At 40.0% G+C, this 24380-nt stretch overlaps 1 protein-coding gene across 1 annotated transcript; it reads left to right on the plus strand.

The window, feature by feature from the left end:
- The first annotated feature begins 1683 nt into the window (after positions 1-1683).
- Positions 1684-3739, plus strand: MAP1LC3C (microtubule associated protein 1 light chain 3 gamma). Its single transcript, XM_032683118.1, has 4 exons — positions 1684-1832; positions 1923-1978; positions 2108-2214; positions 3197-3739. The coding sequence occupies exons 1-4, from the start codon at positions 1775-1777 to the stop codon at positions 3405-3407; spliced, it is 432 nt and encodes a 143-aa protein (XP_032539009.1). The 5' UTR covers positions 1684-1774; the 3' UTR covers positions 3408-3739.
- Positions 3740-24380: the final 20641 nt, after the last annotated feature.

Here is a 24380-nt window from a genome sequence, read left to right on the forward strand (position 1 = left end):
CCCATCAAGTTATTCTTCTGTTCCTTCATCTTCTTAAATATGTCTCACCATACTGAGTTATGGTATGATGTCAGTTCTGTGGCACACATACTCCTTCACTCATGCTTCCCCAGACTTCCTCATCTCTACTCAAAAGAGCTTAAGCTAGACCCAGCTACGTAAGCAAACCCCTGGGCTTACCTGCCCTGATGCAGAGGTCTACTCATAAGGACGAGCTGTATCCAAACCATTCCAGCGTAGGCTCAAATCCTTTCTCAAAGTTCAGAGCTCTTGCTCATGAATCCCTCAAAGCAAAGCATCTTCTCTGCCCAATAAAATTTGTGGTGCCACGTGGGGGAGCTTGTGCTGTGGCTAAAGCTCATCACTTCCAGATCGAGAGAAAAGGGCAGCTGAGCAGCATTAACAACTTCAGCTGCTGAAAACTCTCTTCTGCACAGGCTGATTGAAAATCATGACATATGCATACATAGTGCACACTCTAATAAAGATGTTCCTTTTCAAAATTATCTTAGGTGACAGTCATTGACTTTGCCTTGAAAAAGCAGCCAAACCCATAACTCATAAACTGTAACTCATAAACCTGGCAACTTGCAGTTGCCCTTAGCCTGGTAGAATCATAGAATCATTTAGGTTGGAAAAGACCTCTAAGATCACTGAGTCCATCCATTAACCCAGCACTGCCAAGTCCACCACCAAACCACGTCCCTAAGTGCCACACCAAATAAATAGTGAGCAAAATGATAGATCAAATAAAATGAAAATTCCTGTATTTTAAAGGGATAAGCGAAGCAAATGAGTAATGGGGATCAGTTCCAGATGTACACTGAGTTTATTTATATAAACTACAACCAGCCTGGAGTTAACTTTAGTCCTTGCTGAGCTACGTTTGGCTGCAAAGCCATCTTGACAGCTGAAGTAAAAGCAAGTGAACAAGCAATCCAAAAGGCAAGGAAATTGTCTCATTGTATTTAGGAAATAGATGGACCTGAATTCTGCTTAGAAACCCTTAAAATGACAACCATGTCTTAAGAGACAAAAAGAGAGTTAAAACCTAGCTCTCCAAGTCATTCAGAAAATAAGCAATCTGGTAGCCTGGGATGAAAAACTACATGGGGGTTTTTTTGTTGTTTTTTGTTTGTTTGTTTTGTCGTTGTTGTTTTTCTTTGTTTGTTTTGTCGTTGTTTGTTGTGTTTTTGTTTGTTTGTTTGTTTGTTTGGCGGGGCAGAGGAAAGGGTGTGGTTGGTTTTTGTTGTTGTTTTTGTCGGGTTTTTTTTACCAAATAGTTCAAGAGCAGTTTGTAGGTATGAAGAAGCCCGGCCATACGGAAAGGGAAGACAGATGGGGGCAGTCCAGCCTTAAGCTTCACCCTCCAACCATCCCGCAGGGTAGTCAAAGACCTCTCACAAAGTATTACATTGCCTTGTACGCAAAATATCTCGCAGTTTGGATAATTTACATCAAACAAAGCAGCGCACGGAAGGGACGCCGTGGGGCAGACGGGAGAGTCGGGCTCACCATCGGCACGTTCCACATTCCCTGCGCGCCCAGCTGACGGTCAGGCGAGGGCTAGGAAGGCGGCCGAGGGAAGAAGGCGGGAAGCGGGAGGAAGGGCCGCCCCGCATCCCCGGGCCGAGCGGGGCGGGCTCTGCCCGCAGCCCCAGGCGCGGCCGCCGGGGCGGGGCGGGGCGGCCCCGGCCCCATAAGAGGCGCGGGGCGGTGGTGGCCGCAGCAGGATTGGGACTCGCGGCGGGAGGGAGGAAGGAAGAAAGGAAAGATGCAGGCGGCGCCCGGGGCCATGGCGATCCGGCCCTTCAAGCTGAGGAAGAGTTTCGGTAGGGGCGGCGAGGGGCGCGGAGGGGCTGAGCGGGGCCGGAGGGGCCGCGCCCACGCGTAACTCTCCTTTCCTCTCCTCTCCCGCACAGCCACCCGCCTGGAAGAAGTAGCAGGAATCCGGGCGAAGTTCCCAACAAAAATCCCGGTAAATCTCTATTTTGTTTTCGGAGGTTTTTGCCAACATTCTAAAAAGTAGCGTTGGGAACCTCTCTCTAAAATGTGGGAGGGGAGGGGACGTTTTAGGTTTTGCTGAGTATGGCTCTAATTAAAACAGGTAATTGTTGAGCGATACCATAAAGAGAAATACCTTCCTCTCCTGGACAAAACCAAGTTTCTGGTTCCCGAGGAGCTGACCATGACACAGTTCATAACCATCATCAGGTGGGTAGCTGGGGCTGGCTGCTGCTCTCCAGCCAGGTGTTGCCTGGTGCTGTGCTGGGACATCTTGCTTGCCTTGGTAGGGAGGAGGATAAAGGTGTTAATAATGTAATGGCTTCCCTTTCTTGCAGCTTTTCAAAGAAAATGAACAGTTGTTTTCACAGGCGCATTTGGGGGAAAAAAATGGGGTCTGTGCTTTTTTTGAATCCTAAAGTCTTCTGTCTTCTCACTAACTGTAGTGCATAAAGACTCCTGTTCTGCTTTCTTCCTGCTTGATGGACTTGGTACTGGGGATCTGTGATTTTGTTCTGCTTATGACTGCCACTGCCTTGCTCTCTTGCTACATCTAGCTGAATGTGCTCAAGTTCAAAGCACTCTTACATGTGAGTGGTATGAAACGTGCTTCTAAATTGATTTTAATGAAATGTTACAGGGAAGAAGTCTCCCAAAATACTAAATGTTATTTTCTGACAAAGTATGAAGGCTGTGTGCTTTCCAGCACACTTCTTAAAATATAGGAAAACACCTTTCTAGATTATAATTTCTGTAAAAGATGCTTTTGGCTCTTGGACAATTTAGATCCTGAGCCTTATATGTAATGTGCGTGATAAGGACTCTTCTTTTGAAGATAGACTTTATAGTAAGTGTAACAGACTGCTGCTGGAATCCTTTACAAAATCTGTACTGCAGAAGCTTTTAGGTTCTACCTGAGCTTTTCCCTGGTAGCTGTGAACTCAAAGCCCATGCTCAGTAGCACTCATAGACTAACCATGTAAGCCTTTCCCCAGCACACAAGCCTTTCGGCTTCCAAACATAGTTAATTTCCTGCTGATGGAGACATTAAACCACGAAATGACTTTATGCAGAATTTCTTGTATATAGTTCATGCAAACTGCTTTGCTTAATGTATTTCATAGACTGAAGTTGAAACCATAATACATTTGCTAATGCTTATTCCTTTATTTCTCCTCCCTTTTTCAATTAGAAGCAGGATGGCTCTAACTGCTACGCAAGCTTTCTACCTGCTGGTGAACAACAAAAGCCTGGCCAGTATGTCTTTGACAATGGCAGAAGTGTACAGGGACTACAAAGATGAAGATGGCTTTGTATATATGACCTATGCTTCCCAGGAAATGTTTGGATGCTTTTTGACCACTGCTCAAGGGAAAACTATGGAATGCTTTCAGAAAACTTAAGGTTGGGTCCATGTGCTGCAGCAAAGCAGTTTGCTATGAATCGTGCCTGTGACATGAACCTTGGAGATGCTCCTTCCACTGTGAGCTCTTGAGCTTTGTAGTGAGGAGTTATGACCCAAAAGCTGGCAGGACCAGCTTAAGGCAGAAAAGGTGGTACACTCTTCCTAGGTAATAATTTGGATATATATTTTTATATTTCAAGACACTATGGGTTTTTTTTTTTTTGAACTGCACCTCCACTTTTTTGCAATATCAATCTTTGTTGTGTAACTGATTTTTAAGGTGCCCTTGAAGCCAAGTCTAAGAGTAAAATAAAGAAGTTTTTTTAAGTATTGCGTTGCATATTAGTTTTAATCTGGGGAAAGACTGTTAAAGTCTGTCTAGGAGAAGGTCTTATAATAATTCTGGGAATTTGAGTTCAATGCATTTTAAATGAAGCATTGCTTGTGTAGCTACTCTGAATTTTTGAATGGAGTGTCAAAGCTTAAGTTGTGTCACCCACAAGCAGAACCATACCTATAAATGGTTTATTAAGCTATGTATCTGAGCTGTGAGATTAAGTAGGACTGTACTAGTGCCAGAGCAGTATTAAGTTTAACACCCGGATAAACTACTATCAGCTGTTACAGAAAACACTATCTGTGATCTAGATAACTACTTGTTTAAATAAGTAAACTGATTACTAGTCAGCATAACATGTGGATAGCATGACTTGAAGAGTAATCAAGTGTTTAGGAGTCTGTTCTTGCACCTGAGTGTTGCTGGTGTGGTTCCTGTAGATAGTTATATCCATCCCCTACAGATACCTTCTAGTCAGGTACCCAAAGGACTTCAGTGAGCCTTCTTTCATGGATGGGTAGAGTTAAGTAATGCACCTTGTGCTCAAGAGATATTCCAGTGTCTCTAGAAAATGTCAAATGTCATGTACTAAGATGCTGATTCACCTTAATGTACAGACTTGGTTCCTAAACATGTGTTAAAGGAACACTTGACATGAGTCTTAGTCTGAAGTATTCCTCAAGCTGTCTTTCCTGGTCCTCTCACACATGAGGAATGTATTGCAAAGCTGGAAGTGCTCTGATCGTGCATGATCAACGTAAAACACCAGGTAATTTAAAAATCTATCACAGTGTGCGGTTAATTAATCAACCTCTGGCAGCTTTAGTTTAGGATTGGTCAAATTGCTACAGTATGATGCAATTCTTCTGTTCAGTACTAAACTGATTTGCAGAATGATTAATATAGGAATTACTAGACTGCAAAGAAAGAAGTGTTGACAGTATTTAAATTATGCATAAGGAAGGAATGTATGTGTAAGCTTTTGCAGTGGTTCTCTTGCATTAATAATCTCTTGAATTTGAAGCTCCGAGCAGACCTGGGTTTGAGCCTCCAAACCAGGGGATTTAGAGGAGAACCTGCCTTAGTGAAGGTGGTGGTTGCCAACTCATGTTTCATGAGCTGAGGAACAAAGAAATCATTGAACTGACCGACACTGTGGAAAGGCTAAGGCTATGTCAGTATAGGTTATGAAAACATGTGGGCTTTGGGATCCCAGAACCAGTTGCTTGCATATATTTCACTTATGCTTGTCATGGAAACAGTTTCCATTGCACAAATTGAACTCAAATAGTCATTTGTTACCAGCCCTCAGGGAGGCAGAGACACCTGTTTGGCAGGAGCCCCACACAGCAATGTTGAACAGCTGTGGGAACCTTGCAGTGGGGAGAGCAAGGGGAGTCTTGCTGTGTTCAAGCTCTCTTGCCAGTCTAGAGGTGGGCTATATTTTGCTTCATTGGCTCCTGTCTTCCTGTCTTGTGTGGTACTTGGTACATGAAGAGAGGACTACAGATTCTTGGCTGGAGCAGTTTTGTCTGACAGCCAGCTTTCTTTGGTTTGTAATGCACTGGCTGAGGTGTAAGTGTTGATCCCTGCAGCACTTGTTGACATTAGGCTATGGTGTCTACAGGTTGAGTCAGATCGAGCCAAAAAAGTTACACAAGGAGAAGGTCAGTTAGAGGTAAAGAAGGTAAAGAGCATCATTATAAACCTGTTTAAACTGGCCTGCTGAACTTAGAGAAGTCCCGTGAACTGGGAAAGCTTCATCACTGGGTAATTGTAATAGACTTGCCCTTCTACCAGATGTTGAAGCAAGTAAGGTATTAACCATCAAAGACAGTTTTTACGAAGTGTTAAAATAATAAACTAGGACTTATGTGCCCAAATAATTTTGTTTCCTACTTGTGAAGTTGCTTTGGTGTGTTTAGCAGCTTTGAATTCAGCCTATTCTCTCTTGAAGTACAAGGAACAAGAATTAGAAAAGAAGCAAACAAAAGCTTTGCTCTGATTGACATGCAGCTGAGATAACTGCAGCTACTTCAATGTAGCTGCTGTTTGAAGAGCTAATGTTTGCTTGAGCAAATACCTACTGATAAGGGACAGGTACACGTTTTTGCAATAAAGGACACAATGCCACAGTAAACGAATTTTATAACCCAATGTACCCCTAATGTAAAAAGAGAAGGCAGAGATGCCATTTGTTTTTAAAAGTATCTTTATTTCTGAGTTGTTATGTGGACTTCTATTCATTAATATAAAAGATATCCACCAGAGGAAAGAAAACATTCTGAGGATACTTCTGTTTCTTCCATAGACTACCAGCTAAATCCTGGAAGGTGCTCAGTGCTCTGGCTTCAAAGCCAGTACATGGTCTGCTAAAGTAACTTGTTAGGTTGGGTCCACAGCACTGAGCCCCTTGTGAGACTAAGCACTGTGCCCTGATTTCAAATATAAACCCAATCAAACTCAAAGGACACTGAATGTGTGGTATGAGGGCTGAAACTGCCCTTCCAGTTGAGATAGAAGTTTGAGTATTGTGTAAAATACAGTACTGGCAGAGTTGTGAATTTTGTTATAGCCAAGTGGAATCATAAAGAAAAATCATTAAACTCTGTTTTCTTACAATGTACCAAGGTACTAAAGAAGTTCTCATGTCAGAAACCACTGACGCTGCTGAAGATAAGAGGGAAATACAAAAACATCTGAAATCTGAGGCTACAACCGTGCTGTGCTAAAAATGCTTTTTTAATGAAATGTGCCATTCATGTCTAATGTATGCCTTCACAGTGACTGCTCTGGGAACAGGATCATTTTCAAGACCTGAACAAATGTCACTCCTGAGGTGCATGCTCTAGGCTGTGTTCGCTCTGAATGCTCTTAAGGGCAACTGGAGAGGAACACAGTACCATTTAAAAACAACAAAAAGAAGACCCATAAGCTTTCCTGGTCAAAAAAAAAAAAGTCTTACCAATGCATTTGAATTTCAAGTGAGTAGGAAGCAGTGTGCTTTTTCCCTATGCCTGCTAAGGTGAGAGATTCAGCTATCTGTATTTTTCTTAAATGTCCTATGGCCATCTACAGTCACAGTACAACTTGTGTACAATGCTTTATGGAGTGCAAATTGGCATTTGTTGCTGCAAGGCAAACATCATAACCTCAGCTTGGGCTTTAGCACATAAGCAACGGCAGGAGCTTTCCAAACTGTTTGGATTTAAAAATGACTTAACGTTATGTGTTGGTAGAATCAATAAATGAACGGGGATACTAATCTTCTTGTTGAAGTATTGCAGGCAACAACTCTTGTGAATTTAGATGGGCTTTTTATTGTTTTCCCATGCTAACTATTTCCAGATTGTGGTAGTTTCAGGATAAAAATATTTTGAAAAGATACATGGTTAAATACACTTAAGTGACAGACTGTCCTCCTCTGCGAAGGAATTCCTTTGTTTGTGTAAGATATAGTAAATTAAAAAGGTAGAATGAAATGATAGGACAAAATATAACCTTCAGCATCAAATTGCCCTACTCTATTCCTCTTTGAAGAAAGCCTGTGGAGGAACTATGAGGGGGGAAACAAAATGACTTAAGCATGAGAAAAATGGTTTTTAAAAAGCAACATTCTGACTTAGGGAATATGAAGTAGGGGGGAAGAGAGGGATAGTTTCTATGAAAAAACCTCCAGGGGATCCCTGAAGGAAATTGAGAAATACAATTTCATGTATGTTACAGTGCAACGTATAAACAAAACTTGTAATGGCACACATGCTTCCCTCAAGGATCACTGTTCCAGAAAGATTTCTAGCAAATCTTAAGATAGCATAGTTTTGAATCACTCTATTAAAAAAAAAAAAAAAATGGCAACCAAAACCAGAATTCTGCCTGTGGGTATGTGGTTAGTTTATTTAGCTTTCCTAGGACACTTTGAAATAACTAGCTCTACCCACTTTTCTCCCCTGATGTTTTTAGATTGCATCTTAGTTGGCTACTACTGTTTCTATATAGTCTACAACATGCAAAGGTGGTTGAGTCCTATAATAAATAGCAGTCTGACCCTACTTTAGAAGAACATGAATGTAATTTTAATGAAGGTAGCTAATGCCCTTAAAGTTCCTCCCCAGAAAGTCATGATCATATCACTTTCTTTGTTATTTTTAATGTGATACTTCTCTTGTGACTGTAATGTTCTAAAACAAAATTGTAGCAGTGCAGTCCATGTGGGTTTTGAAGAACATGAAGCAAGTCTTGATGCCACAGTTTGAAAAGCATCACTGTCCCCTGCCCTGCAGTGGCAGACCTTCAGGAGGGTTGGAGTGTGCCCAGCTGGGTGCATGTAGAGCTTCCAGAGCAGGCAAGTAGGGACTGAGGAGGGGCTGCTTGGGTTGCTCAGCACTTACATCATGTCCATCAGGGACTGTAAAGGGCCTTTATGAGGCTGCTCATGATTTGTTGCAGGGTGGGCTTGGCTGATGGTGTTTATGTTTGCAAGTATTTCAAGACCCTGGCTTCACTTTCTTTCTGTGTATAACAGCATGGTCTGGATCTTAATCAGATCTTCAGCCCAAGTGTCTCTGATGTCAGAAAAGCTGTTGATTACAGGTCCTTGATGGCAAAAAGAACCAGCTTCATCTGCTGTTGACCAAGAACGTCCCTAAAAATTTATGTCTTGTTCTCAAGAGCAGAACCAAGACAGTCTGCCAGATTGATTTGTAGGGAAATCTTTAGGTCATCTAACCAGTGGGTGAGGAGAGAGGATAGAGTGAGCCAGGGGGTTAAGCATGCATATAAGTGTTTCCACCCAAAGCAGCTGCAGCCATGCACTTCATGAGCCTGCTTGTGACTGCCTGGAAAGCCTGAGCTTCAGTGTGACCTCACTAAGGCAACTATTAGACCTATTATCTCACGAAGAGAAGTTATTAGAAGGAAAACACACACACGCATGCTCACAGATGGAGGATGGATACAGCCTTTTCCTGAATAAAAAGTGAACTCTGTCAATGGAAAAAAACACACAGGAGGGTGCTGAAAGGAAGACATGGTGAGTAAAGAAATTCTATTCTTAGCACTGGCACTACTTCACAAGGCAACTTGGCCCTTACTCTGAGAACTTAAAAACATAATGTGAAGTGATGGATATGAGTATGGTCTCTGTCTGACCCTTCTCCCCTAAAATGCTGCATCTGTGGTCAAAAATTATAAGTCGGATAGCGATGTGAGCTGCATATTTGAACACTGACTGGCTGAGGAAGAGTAATTTATTTTCCAGCAGCTTGATACATTAGTCATCAACAAAGTAAGAGCCATCAATAGAAAAAGCAGCTGCTGTGCTGCAGGTGAGGGCAGTATCACTAGCTTAGTGCAGACACATCTGTGCTGTCTAGACTGTCAGGGTAACCCAAGCATTGCGGAGGTTATGAAGATAATTTTGCTATGCAAAACTCTACTGGCTCTGTTATAAACCTGTCAAAACTGTCAAGAGAGGCCTCAGGAGAAATGCTGCATTTTCCTAGGAGGCAGCTGGATTTGGTTTAACTCTTAGCTCTTCCTAGCCATCCTCATGCTCACTGACTTTTGTTCCCATTCTTTTTTTGGAAAGGGACCAGGCCTTCTGTGTTTGCAGAACCGGCGTACAAGTTCCAAGACTGCTGAAAACTATAAATAATATGCTCTTAGTTGCCATGTAACAAATTTGTATGAGAATTCATAGCTGTTCTGCTATTGTAATTCAGCCTATGTTGGACCCACAAAATTTGGCTATGCTTTGGTCACTCTCAGCCTTTTAAGCCTCTACTGGGTCTGAAGCATCAGTTTAAATGGGATGGACAAGGCTGTTACTGCTATTTGGGTAGCTCCCCCCTTCCAATGAATTTTGTTGAGACAAAATTTCTTGAATCAGCTGAAGAATAGCTGTGTGTTTTAGCCTTGCCTCACACTCATCAGTGTGAACTCTTTTTGCTACAGGTACAAGGTAGGTTAGTGTAGCAGCTTAATTTCATGCCCAGCTCATCCAAATGATTCTGCTATGGAGGATGCCTCACATGAACTCATCCAGAGGCAGGCTGGTGAGAGGTGACAATCTCCAGAAACGGGTTGGTGCAGAGAAGGGCTGTCTCAAGAAACTGATGGGGGGGAACTGCTGCTGGTTTAGGTAGATCTTGAAGATTATATAGGTCTGCAGGCTAGTCCGTGTCAGGACCTTAAGGGAAGGTTTCCTTTGTTTCTGACATCCAAGGCAGCTGGCTCATTAGGCAAGTGTGGAGCAAGATTACTGTCATGTGCTTCACAGAGGAGCATCCTTTATAACTCAGTGGATTAAGAACTGGGGAGGCCCTGCTATGATTCCTTTTTCGCCCTGAAGAGGCGGAGCCACAAACTCCACACTGTGCACTCCCAGTAGCTCCCACCTCCCCAGACCCAGCACAGAAAATTAGCTTTCTGCTGAAGCTGTCTTTAACTTCCTGCCCTAGAAGCTAGGACCTTTGTAGGTAAAGCCCAGAGTTGAAAGCAGAGGTGTGTGGCTAAGGGGCTTGAACCCAGGTCCCCAAATACACCTGTAACCCATCTTCCCTTCTGAAAATAAACAATCCAACTGCAAGATCTGTGAGAGGCTTTAGTTTTACTAGTGGAAAATTTAGGCACAACCACATAAAGTAAATGAAGCAATTCAGTAGAAGCTGGAGCAGGGACTGAAATTACTGCCTGGAGCCATAAAGGCTGCAGAGTTAAAGCTACGGTGTTACAATTCATGGGAGGAAGCACTTATCCACAGGAGGTGGAGAGAAGAAGGAAAGGTCAAGCACTGTAGCAGACATGAAAGATTTTATGTTTAAGTTTCTGGAAAGTTTTTCTTCAAAATATGGTTTTGCCAAGTATCTTGTTTCCTGATTCAAACTACTGTATTTTTTCCCCATCAAATTAGTTTTAGTTAAGCTGGTTTGTCAGGAGGGAAAATCCAAATCTCAACTTATATTTATAAGAGGGAAAGATGAATTAAAGAAAATGCTTGTTGACTATAAAGTTACACTGTCACACTGTCATAAAAAATTGCAATATGTATGGGAACAGCCACTCTGGCAACACTGAAAAGTCAGAACAGTGATTAGTCTATTTTTGACATCTCCTCATTTTAAAATGAGGTGGAGCTTTCTGCTAATTCTTAGCTTAGGAAGTTTTGAGTTTTGTGGGAGGTTTGGATGTTTTTCGGTTACGTATGAGATCCCCAGACTTTCAGTTGGGCTATGTTTTATGATCTTTAACTAGTGAGTGATTTGTTAACAGTAGTACTGTGTAACAAACTGTAGTGGAGCACCTATATGTCACATTGCAAAAAAGAGCATGGAGGTGCAGGGAGCAGTTTGCTGACACATGGAGAAAAGAAAACTATAATTCCTAATACTTTTGCATATGTAAGATCCATATCTGGCCAACAGTAATTTGAAGAGTGGACACCCTACATATAATTTCATCAAAGAGAACAAGAAATAAGAAACTGAAGGATGTGAGCAGTTAGAAAAGATGTACTCGGTCTCTCCGAAAGTGCTGTAAAGAAATCAGCAGAGTTTCTGTAGGCTGACGCCTTTTTCAGAGCTGTTCTGAAACAGTAGTGACTTTAGGATTCTGACTAGTACTCACACAAAGCTGTTTGGGTTCTCATTTAGAGGAATAAGCCTGTCTTCAAGTTAGTCCTGACTTCCTGCATTTGCTGTCCAACTTACCTATTGAGCGATGAGATGACTAACTCATTTGGTGAGTCAGGAAAAACTCTGGAAGGATATTCTAGTGGTAAGCTCCCCTGGCCCTTTCACAACTCTTTCCAAAGCACTTCATTTATGAAACACCCAGACCCTACACATACACACTGTACATACTGCTGAAACACAGTCTCCGGTGAGGAGGGGAATAGCCAGAAGTACAGTTTCTGAAACAAAGGGAGAAAATGTCAAGAAAGTTATACAGAGCAATGGAGTGAGGCTCTTGTTATCAAGTGTCTCGAGACTGCGCTTCAGAACACTTGTCATGAGGTGGGACACAGAAGAATGAGAATGAATGGTTGAAACACAGCCCCAGGAAAATCCATCCCAAAATCTGTGTGTGCAGCAAAAACTGTACATCCTGAGTACTTTTTGATAACTACTTTCTTTATGCCACAATTCACTGTTTGGTAGCTAAATCAAATACTTATTTAATAAGTAATTACCTCTTAGTTCTCCTTGTACTTATATAGAGATACAGAACCTGTGTCCTGCTACATCTTTTCTATGTAACTAGAGCCAAAGCTTGAATTGCAGTTTTAGGGAAGGTTTGAATAGTTTCTTTGAAAGCACTTTGGCAAATGCAAGCTAGGAAAAGCCACAGCACCAAGAAAGGAGCCAATTTTGTAGAATCACACAAAAAAATTGTTTTGAGAACTACTCTGCCCATTAGTGGATTTATCTATGAATCTCAGCAGAATGTTAATGAAATAAGAAAGCACTAAATCAAAGCTGCCTTCAGTATGTTAGACGAGCAAGAGTACAACATAACTTGTCTATGATGGACTGTGAAGCTTTGTAGGTTACTGGTGGTAAACTCTTTGGAGGATGTTACAGTCAGGTTGAAAAAGACAGTCATGCTACAAACAATCTTTCAGGCTGTATGTGTATATCTTCCTAATTTAGGGCCTACCCTTATGGAAATCTGTTAACAAACCCTTGGTTTCTGTGATATTAAGACTATAAGGAGACCCATCAGGAAATTTGAAAAATGTAATCCTTTGGACAGGCTAGAATTTTCCTTTACATTTGTATTTTCTGACCCTTTGACTAAGCCCATGAATACTGTTTGTTGTATGTATGTGGTTATCAAAGTTAATGTGACACTAAAATCTGCTACAACCTTAGTCAATAACTGTTTGAGATTTTTTGAGTGATGCTATATTATGCAAACAATAAAAATAGGTGCTTCAAAGTAATTCTTGGTCTAGTCCTGGGATACTAGAGGAAATAAATTAACTAAAAATCCACATCTACAGCAGGCCAGAATTCAAGGCTGACACCGGTCTCAGTGCTCAAAATACAAGTGTCTTTTTCATTAATGAATTTGACCCAGTTTCTGTTTTACTAATTTTAAACAAAGAATAGTTGACCAGTGATTCCAAAACTGTAGAACCGAGATCAGAACAAATCCTGGTGCTTTGTGGGGTTTGAAGCAAACATGCGAAATTAAATCAGCTAAATTTAATCATCTACTAAACCTGAATACTTATGTTTACCAGTGAAAGTATTTGTGATATAAAAGCTGTGCTCAGACTCACACTTAATGGTACTTTTATTTATATACATTTTCTTTCTGAGGAGTGCTCAGAACCAGTTTTGACTCCTGAATAAATTGCTGAAGAGCTGTTTATTTAATTTTGCTTATTAAGTGTGAGCTAAGCACTTCGTAATGACCTATTTTTACAAAATACTGGAAAGACATGTTTTCTTTATACCTAATTCTTTGATTACTTTGCACCAGAAGTCATGATTGCATTGCAAGAGAAAACAAAGGAAATCTATACACACTGGAGGTCTTTCTCCTGACTGAAATTCTAATGATCTGCTTGACGTCATGGAACTTTGCAAAGGTTTAACCAATGTCATCTCCTGCCTTTTGCTTCTTACTGCTGTTTGCTTCACATCTGGGTTTAATCTCTGGTTAAACAAATCAGAATTTATGGAGTTTACCCCACAAATTGAGACCTTTCTTCTGTTATCTCCTTGTCCACATACAAAGTGTTTGCTAATAGAACTGGTGCTTATCTAACACCCTTACTCACTATGCCTTCTAAACAAATAAAGACATGAATCCAAAGGCAAAAAAAAAATCCATATAATCGCTTGCTCTGTGTATCTTGTAGATTTTGCAACAAGAAACACAAAAATGTTGGCACAGATCTTACAGGAAGAATGAAGAGGGCTGTCATCACTGCCTGGGCACTGTTCAAGAGGGATTAATGAGAAATGATACATTTGGATAGGAATAATCAGCTGCACAAATACCGGTTGGAAAAGAAGTGACTGGTGGCATTTCTTCTTAAAAGAGGCCATGGAATATACTGAATCCCAAGCAAGGCAGGAGTCCACACTATCACACTATTGTGAAAAAAGCAAACACCACACTGGGTTTTCTAAATGAGTAGAGCCTACAAGATATGTGAAATAAGCCTTCTGTGCTGTACTCAACACTGGTAGGGTTTCAGCTGAAATACTGTGTGTAGTTTAGACACTGCACACCAAGGAGAATATGAACTACCTCAGAATTCAAAGATTAATGACGAGGAGAAATTTCTACTGTGTCCTCTAACAAAAGTTGCAAGAACTGAGGTGGTTTAGCCTCAAGAAGGAAAGGCTGAAAAAGGGACATGAGATTCCTCAAGATAAGCTGAATAGATCACTGTGGCACAATGGAGGACTTGTTCCAGAAAAGCTTCTTGCATACTGACAGGCATCAATCAAAACCCATCATCCTGAGACTTTAATGTTGGGATTAGAGGGACTTAGCTGCTTTAGCCCATCGCTCCTCCCTTCCTGCCCCTGTGTTATGCTTTCTGTTTCTCTGACACTACCATGTGCAGCTATACTATATTTTTCATTTGCAACAGAGCCCTAATCAAGGTTTGCCACTCAAATACTCTTCATGTGTGTATGAGTAGCACGGGGGGGGGGGGGGGGCGGAGAAAACATTTATGACACCACAAACTCAACTTCTACCGTCATGTCCAGCCCCCCGACACCAAACTGACAGAACTGACAGACTCTTTAAAGCAGAGTGTTAATGCCCCTGTGCCACAGATTACTTATGTATTAGAAAGAGGCTTTTTAAACCCTGCTCACCTCCTCATATTGTTCTTCATCTGAAATACAGAACCTCTTTATCTGGTTTCTAAAAATATTTAGAAACACAACGACACAATTGCAAGCAGAGTAACAATGGTCAAGAAGTATCAGACTGTTAATATTTTACAGGGCAACAGGGAGTGAATTAATGAGCAGTGCAGATTATATACATGGTTTTCACCAGTTCTGTCGAAAAGTCAAACTCTTCCAGTGTATCCCTGACCTCCACAATTCTCTGCCTGGTCTTTGGTGTGGTATCTGTCTAGTACCTTGATTACATTATGTACCATAACATTTTTTCCCCATTCTTCTATCTCTGTTTCTAAGAATTTCATTCTTTGTTACTTGTTCTTTGTAGAGACACTGTTGTGAGTCAAGTTTTATTGCCATGTGTGTTTGCCTGTGCATGTATCTCTGTGATGCCTAAAGTCTCCTTACAATCAATAGGCTGAAAACACAGAGGTTAACCAAAAACAGTTTTTCTTTACATGTCACCCACTTACCACACACACACGATGTACAGGTTACCTTACTTTCATGCTGTTCCTTTTATTGGTCTGCTTTCAAAGACTTTATACCAATGCAAGTGTATGGGTGTGGTTTCAAAACAGCCTGTGGTTTAAATCAGTGCTGCTGCTGAAAGTGTTTATGCTTGAAATTAACCTGACAAACTCCAGGTCCATGATCCAGCTGTCCCCATGAGATCAGCAGAGCCCCTACAACTGGGGAAATGTCTTGGATCACTCGGCCACTCCCACAAGTGAATCCTTGGTTAAGGTAAGTTTTATGTCCTCGTTAAGGAAGTAAAGTTGAACAATGAAGTTGCACTCTGACTTTCTATGAGGTAAATGGCAATTACAATTGCTGGACCATAAAAAAGTCATTATATTACCTAAGATACTTGCTATTAATTAATATTAAGATACTTGAAAACTCAGAAAGGACTGAGAGCTAATACTGTGACAGTGTTGAAAGAGTAAATGAGTCAACAAAGGTAAATACACATCTTCCTGACATCAGTAATGTCAAGGCATATTAAGGACTTGATTAACTGACAGCTTAAAAGGAAATGAATATTGATACTAATGTGTGCTTATTGAAAATATATGTTGTTTGTCAGGGTATTCAATTAGATTACAGTTTAGGATTAAACAGGTATTGGTATTAACAAGCTAAACTTCCACTTCCTTCTTTCTATTTTGACTAGAGCTAGAAAAATGCACATGAACAGATCTCAAAAAACTGAAAATTGCAAAATCATCATCAAGGAACTGTGCTTCTAACTCACATCTGTACAGCCATGTTTCTAGACCTGTGCTATTTTTAGCACAGCATATAAAACAATAATCCAGAAGAAAACCAAATCAAACTTCCCCGCCATAAATTTATTGCTGATATAGCCTGCAAGATGTCTGAAAGCACAGTGATAAAACCTGAAGGTCAGGTTATTGCTACTGGGTGATGTGAAGGTGATCACATACCACTGTAACAGAACAGCAACATATAAAGTCTGACTACAGCTATAATTACAGGAGATGCTACTGGGAAGAATATGAGAATAATCATATTATAGTAGACACCATATGTTGCCAATCATTAAAAAGGCTAATACAATCCTTGGATATGTGAACAAGGAAAAGAATTTTAATCTTACTTCTGCACCTGGCACTGGGATGACTGCTACTATGTTCAATCTAATGATTACAATTCAGGATTGATGTTGCAACTCAGAGAAAGTTCAAAGAATTGCCAGGAGAATGATCCAAATGTTGGGAAACAAACACCTACTTTACCTAAAGCATGGATTATAGATGGCTAAACTACTCTTTTTAAATGCCTAATAGTTTAGGCAGGAAGCACTGATAATGGGTTCTTCAGTCCAGCAGATAAACATATGAGAAGGTCCAGTAGGTAGGCATTAGAACTAAATGAACTACACACAGTGATTTTTTTTGTTTGGTGAAGGTAATGAACATAGGAAAAACCTGTTAAAAGTAACAGTGGATTTTCTGTCTTTAGGAATTTTTAAATCAAGGTTGGATGCTTTTTGAAAACTGATCTCTACTTCAAAACCTCAGTGTTTATGAAGTCTTACCATTGTTCTATGGTAAGATAAGGTGGCCCTTGAAGACATTGTATTATGTTTATATCTATATGAAAACTAGCAAGAAAATAGAATGAGGAGATGGAAGAAGCTAAAAACTGGAAGAATGAAAATAAATACAGAGTTTTGTTGCACTTATTTATATTCTTGAATTGCTTGTTTTGATGAAGATCCCTCTATCGATTACTGTTTTAATGACATCTTTCATGCTCTTTCCAACATGCAACATTATTATGCAGTGCCAAAAAGCAGAAAGGGTTCAAGCACAGCTAGCTGCATCAGATGGGTCCACCACTTGTGTTCTGTTGGTATAATACGAGGCATGACTTGGCATTCTCTTCCAGTCATGGCCCCTGAAGAAGACTACCGTTCTCCTACTGCCCGGATCCATTCACATCTGAAAGCTAAGATGTGAAACAAGGAACAACTTGGCCTCATGTGTTAGGATGACCTTGGGGTCATCCAGAACTTGGCATATGTCGTTTAGCATTTCTGTTTTCCCATGTGAGCTCCAGAGACCACAACTGACATGGCATGGGAAAATACATGGGTTGGAGAGCTAAACTGAAAGGAAGTGTTCTATGTTTTTCCTGCTTAACAGCTTGTGCCTACTGAAATGTGAAAGATGGTATAAATGTTGATTTCTTTATAATAACTGTTGATTTCTTTATAATATTCTTACTACTTTCAAACGTATCTCTCCCTGATGGCACTGGATTCCCCAAAGTGGAGTGAGTGGCACAAAAACATGTAGATAGAGTAAACAAAAGTCTCACATGCTCTGACTTTTAATCTACCTAAGCCCCAGCAATGAATCAGCTGAATACTCTCCTGCCCCTCTGAGTCCTGAACCTGATCTGCTGTCACACACATCAGCTCCTCCCTGCCAACTTTCTTCTGTTCTGAATCTTCCAGATAACTCCCAGCAGCTGTCTCTGCCTACCTACACATGGAAACTTTGCCCTACTTACAGAGCAAAATGTTTTCACTGAGCCATGGTAGAAAAGACAGGTCAGTTTTAATCTAAAAGTAGTATATACTTTGTAGTCCTGTATTTTTTAACTAGTCTGTAAACTCAAAGATTTTTGGAAATAAAAGTTTGGATTGGTTTGGTCTCTATGAAACATCAAATCTCAGTATAACTATACTATATTAGTGACAGCTGCTGTTCCTGGCTTTATTCCACTCTCAAAATGTTTTCTGTCTTGAACTATATGTTTCACATAGTTATTTGAAGAGTTTCACTAGCTAAGACTGTTGAGATGAATCATCCCTCCTGCAAAGGTGTCATGGGATATGCAGCAGAGTTATAAGAACATTAACCTGGTTACATAGCATAAATAAAGTCATACATGTCAGCTGTGCATTGCTGTGATAGAAAAAGTGATGCAAATTTTAAGAAATCCTAACTGATGTGGAATGAGCGTTTTCAGCCTAGCTTAACTAAGAGGCAGGGAAGACATGCCTTTAAATTATAACAGAATTAGGCTGTGCTTGTGCATATTTACTACAGCAGCCAGTGTCAAACACGCCTCTGGATTTAACTGCTGATGCCTACAAGATTTTGACAAGAGCATCATGGTCTACTTCATACCCAGGTCTGTCCCAAGCAATCTGGAATCCTTTCCCTCACAGGGTCACTGCATCTTCAACCACAATGGAAGGACGTTCCTACATCCACTCCAGGACAGTCTCTGGGCTGGTGGCAGAACCTCTTTCAACAAAAATAGCAGATGTGTATCCTGATCTTTTTTTTTGTGGGCTGTGATTACTGATGTACCATACATGATAGGTATTCATCTCCACCTTTAACTGTGAAATGCTGAAAAGGAGATGATAAGTGACCTTCATGCAGAATTTGGGATTTATGATAGCTCTATTTCCTGATTAGCTGGTCTCTTGTCAGCTCTAGGTGCTATTTTCCCTGAATCCCTAAGAGCATGACTATGTGGTCACTTCAGTTCAGTACAAATCTACCGTGCTCCATAAAAGGACAGAACTACCACCTTTGTACCCATGGGCTGCTTTCTTGCAAGAATGTTGACTTTTTTTATTTCCTTGATACTAGTTTTAAGACAGATAATGTTCTTCGGCCTCATTCAAAGGATTGCTATGTGCACACTAGAGGTAGGATGCAGAAAGCAGCAGGGAAAAGGCAATGGGTTGCTAGAGAGGAGAAAAGACAAGGTCAGTCTTTCCTGGAAGCAGTGCAGACATCTGCTAGGATAAGGTAACCACATAACAATGGCCTAGGATACCTTCTTACGCAGCATAGGGAATTTGGAACATGGGCTAACCTGGCATTTTGGATTAATGAGGCCAGACATTTACAATCTGGTTAAGCTGAGGCAAAAAGTCCTGTTCTAGATCTCTCCTTCATACGTCATGAGTGCTAAATAACTTTGCTAGAATGCATTGCTTTGAGCATTTACCTCCCTTGTTATCCAAGATACGTCACCATTCCATTTTTGAAATGTCCAGCTTTAATGCTACTTGTTCAAAGCAAATTTTCTTCTGAATTTCAAACACAGAACAATTGAAAATTATAAGGTTTTGTTTGAAAAAATGTAGTCACTGAGGGAAAAAAAAGAAAATAAGATGCATTTCTCACTGAAAATAAATCTGCCAACAATTTTCCAGCAAATTGAGTTCACTTTCATTGTGCTACATGCAGAGAAACAAAAATGACCCCACCAATTATCTTTCTTACCATGCTTTTCGGGGATTATTTTGCCTCCCACAAGTTGCAAAAGGCACTTTTTGAGCCAGAATCTCAAGTCAAGTCAGGTTCTAGGCAAGCCTGATGGGTAAAGCTAAGGTAGGTTTGAATGATATTCAAAGTCCTCAGGTGCTGCAACTCCCCAGGATACAGGCCAAGGCCTGAATTTAAAAACTTACATTGACTTTAACTGATGTGTAGTTTCCCACAGATCTGAAGTTCAAATATTTAATCTCTCCTGAAAAAAAAAAGGAATTTTTTTTGATAAAAGGTCTATGATAAATAATGGATTCTCCAGCAGCACAACTGGAATAGACCTCTCAACGCACAACATCAAATCTGTTTTTGGAAAAGGACAAATGGAGCCAACTGGGTGATCTCACTGGCTAGTGATTTCTTTGAAATAGTTCATCACATACGTGAAAATACACTGCACTACATCACTTCAGAAGTAATTTTTGTTTTCAATTAAGTTATAGTATTTTTCTTGATGTTTAAACTTCAGTAAGTGCGAGTTCAATGACATTATAGAAACCATTTCTCTTTGTACCTCCATATGCATTCTCCAGGAATACAACACTGGAGAAGTTAATTATACATAAGCAATATTTAAAGGTTGATCCACAGGTAATTAAGAATTACAGCAGACTCCTATTTCAAGCTCTTCATCTCCAACGCACATACAGACATATACACATCCACATCTGAAATCCATATCGCATATAGGAGACTGAAGTTTTCCAAACTTAACTTAGTGTCATTTAAATAAGAAATCCACAAAACCAACTTAAGTATTAATGCTGATTGCTAGAGTGTGCCAGAATTTCACAACAGATGTAAATGTGGGAGATTTAACACTTTTGCACTCCTCCTCCTCCTGCAGGCGCAGCTGAGGAATGTTCAGACGATCTCAACCACAGCTATATTAGGAGAGCATTAGGTACATGTCTCAAGTGCAGAAGTAGCTTTACAAGTTATACTCCAGACAATGGAGGCTTAGACATATAACTCACCAGACTGATACATTCTTGTGTGTCGTCCATTCATTTAAGATTGTACAGAACAAACACCTTTGTCTCCTGCTGACACGGAACTCCTTTCCAAGAAGATTGTTTTATCACCCGAAGTTATAGGCAAGCAGAATTTTTGGGGTCTGGAGGGAGGTGTAATGAGATGAACGTTTGCTCTTGGAATTAGGGCTGAGTTCTAATTGGCTGAACATCCCTCCTGCTTCCTTTTACACATCCCTATTATTCCATTCCCCTCATTTTAGATTTTCTGATGCAGAGCCTAAAATAAATCAAGAGAGGCGATGGTGCTCCCAGACCTCCTAAAAGGTGACTAATGGTAAGTTTATAGCTAACCTTATGGATTGCAGTTTTTGGGCTTATCTGTTTAAACCATTCCTTTCTGACCGTCTGTGACCCATTGAAGAAGGTTGCATTAATAGTCCTATAATCAGGTTTCATTGCTGATATAATTTTCAAGGTGGTTTTAGGTGATTTCAGGAATGCTCTCTCCTTGTTACAGTGCAGAACTGTGATTCAAAGTACCTAAGTGCTAGTTTTGACTCTGTCAGTGTTTTACAGGAGAACAGTGGCTAATCCTCCCAGCCCCAATCGTGGAGTTTCTATTTTTTTAAAAACGAGGACAGTGCTGTTGAGCTTTTTTGCTTTGATACTGAAAACTATAAAATCTAGAATGACTGCAACTCAGAATTTACTCTCACTTCACTTGTGTGTGATGTAGTTAATGTGTGTTAATGTACACAGTTAAGCAGGCAAGTCCTCCAGAAAACTCACATCCTTAAGGAGATAACAAGGTATGGCACAATATAACATAGTAAGTAAAATACAATTGTGATGAAGTAACTTCCTTGACCTGCCATATCTGATGATTTCTAGTATCACCCTGGGTAGGGGAGCCCAACATGTTCATCTTTTCTGACTGGGTGTATTTGCAAATCACTGGTAAATGTTCTCTTTCTAGTTATCAGGTCTCTAGAAGCACAAATAAAGTATTTGTGAGTAATATACATACTCCTCTACACACATAAAGTGTAAAGTTCCAAGTTTCAGTTCAAAAGGATATAAGCCTAAAACATCCTTTAATTTTTATGAATTTTCAATGTGCATATGTAGACATAATCTCCTGGATTACTTAGAGCTTGTTTATAGCCACAGTGGGTGCTTTTCAGTTAATTTATTATTTAGATCTCTAGAAAGGAGTAAGAATAGAGCAAGAAGACAGGGTTGAAAACTCAGCTTCAAAACATTCAAAATTAATTAAAGAACACTGATATAAAAAGGGAAAATCAGTTTCCTCATCAAGCATAGAAAGATTACAAACAATTGGCGTGAAAGTCTCTAAAGCCCCTTTCCATTTCTGGAAATATTATAGACTTTGAATAGAAAGAGGACCAGATCTTACACAAAATTAACTACTATGACTGTGGGCAAAATTAATGCTTCTGTTCAGTGGCCCACACAAAGAAAAAAATTCAGTGAAAAATTTGGATTGAACCATTATCACCCTAGGAGATTTTCTTGCTGGTCTGAAAAATGAAATAAAAACTCAAATGAAAATAAAGTGCTGCTACTATAGACTTGACACTAATTATATTCAGCTTCAACTTGGTTGCATTCAGCAACTAGCATCCTGTCATCCTAAGTGGGTATGACTTACTGCAGACATTTGTCTAATATGAAATCTTCCAGACATCCTAGAGTTTACTGATGAGATTTCTGAATGGGCTTATGAGTTACAGCTTATATACAGCATTTACGTGTGTTTCATGTCTTTGCAGACATCAGCATTTAATTTTTAAACTAAAAATGAAATATAGCCACAAAACTGTATTAAACCTTTAACGAATCTATTCAAGGGAAGTTACTTTAGCCATGCTATTGAATCTCCCCTGCTGCATTTTTTTTCATTAATTCTTTTCCCATCTATAGTTTATATTTTTTTCTTTGCAGAAACAATGTTCATGGTTATGGGCTGACATCCCATCTTTCCTTAGTCTTCCCTTCTCTAGACTAAACAATGCCAATTCCTTCCACCCTCCCTCATGCTGCCTCTAGACTGTTGCTCATTCTTTTTACTCCTTTCTGGATTGTCTCCAGTGTGTCTACATTTTTCTTGAAGTATGGTGCCCAGAACAGTACTCCTTGGTACTGGTGAGTGCCAAGGAGAGTGGAAGAATTACTTTACACACCCTGCATAGAACATTTGTACTCCAGGACCATTTCTTTTGCTTAAATTTGGTGATATTTGGTAACTGCAGAGAGCTTTTTTATCTATTCAATTGAAAATGTATGTCTGGAAAGAATCTTTCCTTCCAAAAGCCAGGTTCAGGTATAGTTTTGTGATCAGGGTCCTAAGGCCAGAAATTTGTAAATGTGTTTTACTTGATTACACAGCATGCCAGTAAACCAGGAGTAAGCTCTGATTTACTGTACAAAGTGGTCCTTATTTACAGATCCTTTAGCAGGCACACACGGTTTTCAGAGATGAATGGCAATTCTCCTATTTTATGTTTCATTAAAATAGCAATAGATATTACTTACCTTTCTAGACCCAGGTAGCAAGCTGAAGTCAGTAAGAGCGTTGCGTACAAGGAACATCACAGCACCAATACCATCCGAGCTGTGCCCCCTTACACAGTATAAAGCCTTGTTACTTCCCTGTACCTTTAAGTTGAAGCAAGTCAATTGAATTCCTGTTAACTTGGATTTCACCATTACCTCTAAGACTTTACGGGTAGCAAAATAGTCTTAGTTCATGCCCTATAGAGAGTAGTGTAGTCTAAATGTTTATTTGAATAATTGATAACACCTTCCCTACTATTACTTCACTGTGTTGCCTTAAATTGCGTTATATTTTAAAAAGAGGATTTGGAACAGATCTTAATGAGATTTTCTGTCAAAACTTGAGGATTATTTCCTGGTGTGAGAGAAGGTAAAAGGATGTAGAAGAGCATTTCAAATGCTTCCTTCCCCTTAAGGGAAGGTTGCCACAGTGTGTTATGTAACAGGAAATATCAGGAGTGAAATGAAAAAGAAAATAATTAAGAAATCTACATTCAAACTCCATATCTACAAATAGATTTTTGGGGATGGAGGAGGCTGACTTAATGGCAACCCCATGTGGCTAGCCATGTCTGTTAAGGAACTAAGGCCCCTTATCCCTCATCCTATTCAAGTGCATAAAGAAAGGACAGATAGTGAATAAACTATTACTTATGTCTGTTAGCATAAAGTAAACAGCAATAGTTGTAAGCTGCAACAAGACAAAAATTGCAATAGAAAAAGATGTCTGAGAATCCACTGAGAAGTGAGCATTCTCCAGAAATTCTTAGCTGATACAGTCCTGTATCTATGACACATTCTGAGCTTCTTCCAGGGATTGTCTCTGGCTATGTGGTATTCAACTGTGCAAGTCTGAAACATTTCAAATACAAATAAGGAAATAAATGTGAATAGAAACTTTTATTGTTAACTTTCCTGTTCTTGAAATGTTGCATGTCACACCTAACAGAGAATAGTTAACAATAGATATTGATGTTTCTCAAATATTACCCAGAGGTCAAAGGTCCATTACACTTGGTACTGGGCAAACATGAAACAAATTCAGCATGTTGAGCTGGTGTTTTTGAACGCCTTTGTCAATTCACAGAAGTCAGTGGATCTCAAGAAAAATTGAACTTTCTCAGGCATCTAGTCTCACAGTCTCTTAGAGCTTATTACAGCTGTTTAACTTGAGAGAAACATGAGAAAATAGAGGAGGGGCTGCAGGTCAAATATTGTTCTGTGCTATAGCAGAGGAAAGGTAGAATACTTTAAATTATAGTTCCACTTTTATGCCAGTGCTACTGAGCAAGTCTAAAACTTCAAAGAAAAGGAAGGAAAACAGAATTTAATAGCTGTAGAGTTCAATAGTCAGTGTGTATTGCCTTGAAG

Source organism: Chiroxiphia lanceolata, chromosome 3 (genome assembly GCF_009829145.1).
Source record: "Chiroxiphia lanceolata isolate bChiLan1 chromosome 3, bChiLan1.pri, whole genome shotgun sequence".
Classification (NCBI taxonomy): Eukaryota; Metazoa; Chordata; class Aves; order Passeriformes; family Pipridae; genus Chiroxiphia; species Chiroxiphia lanceolata.

Bases quoted from the DNA above. Each gene is read 5' to 3' on its own strand.
- MAP1LC3C (XM_032683118.1), top strand. From the start codon at position 1,775: ATGCAGGCGGCGCCCGGGGCCATGGCGATCCGGCCCTTCAAGCTGAGG. The intron at 1,833-1,922 runs GTAGGGGCGGCG...TCTCCCGCACAG, and splicing joins CAAGCTGAGGAAGAGTTTCG to CCACCCGCCTGGAAGAAGTA. The intron at 2,215-3,196 runs GTGGGTAGCTGG...TTTTTCAATTAG, and splicing joins CAGTTCATAACCATCATCAG to AAGCAGGATGGCTCTAACTG.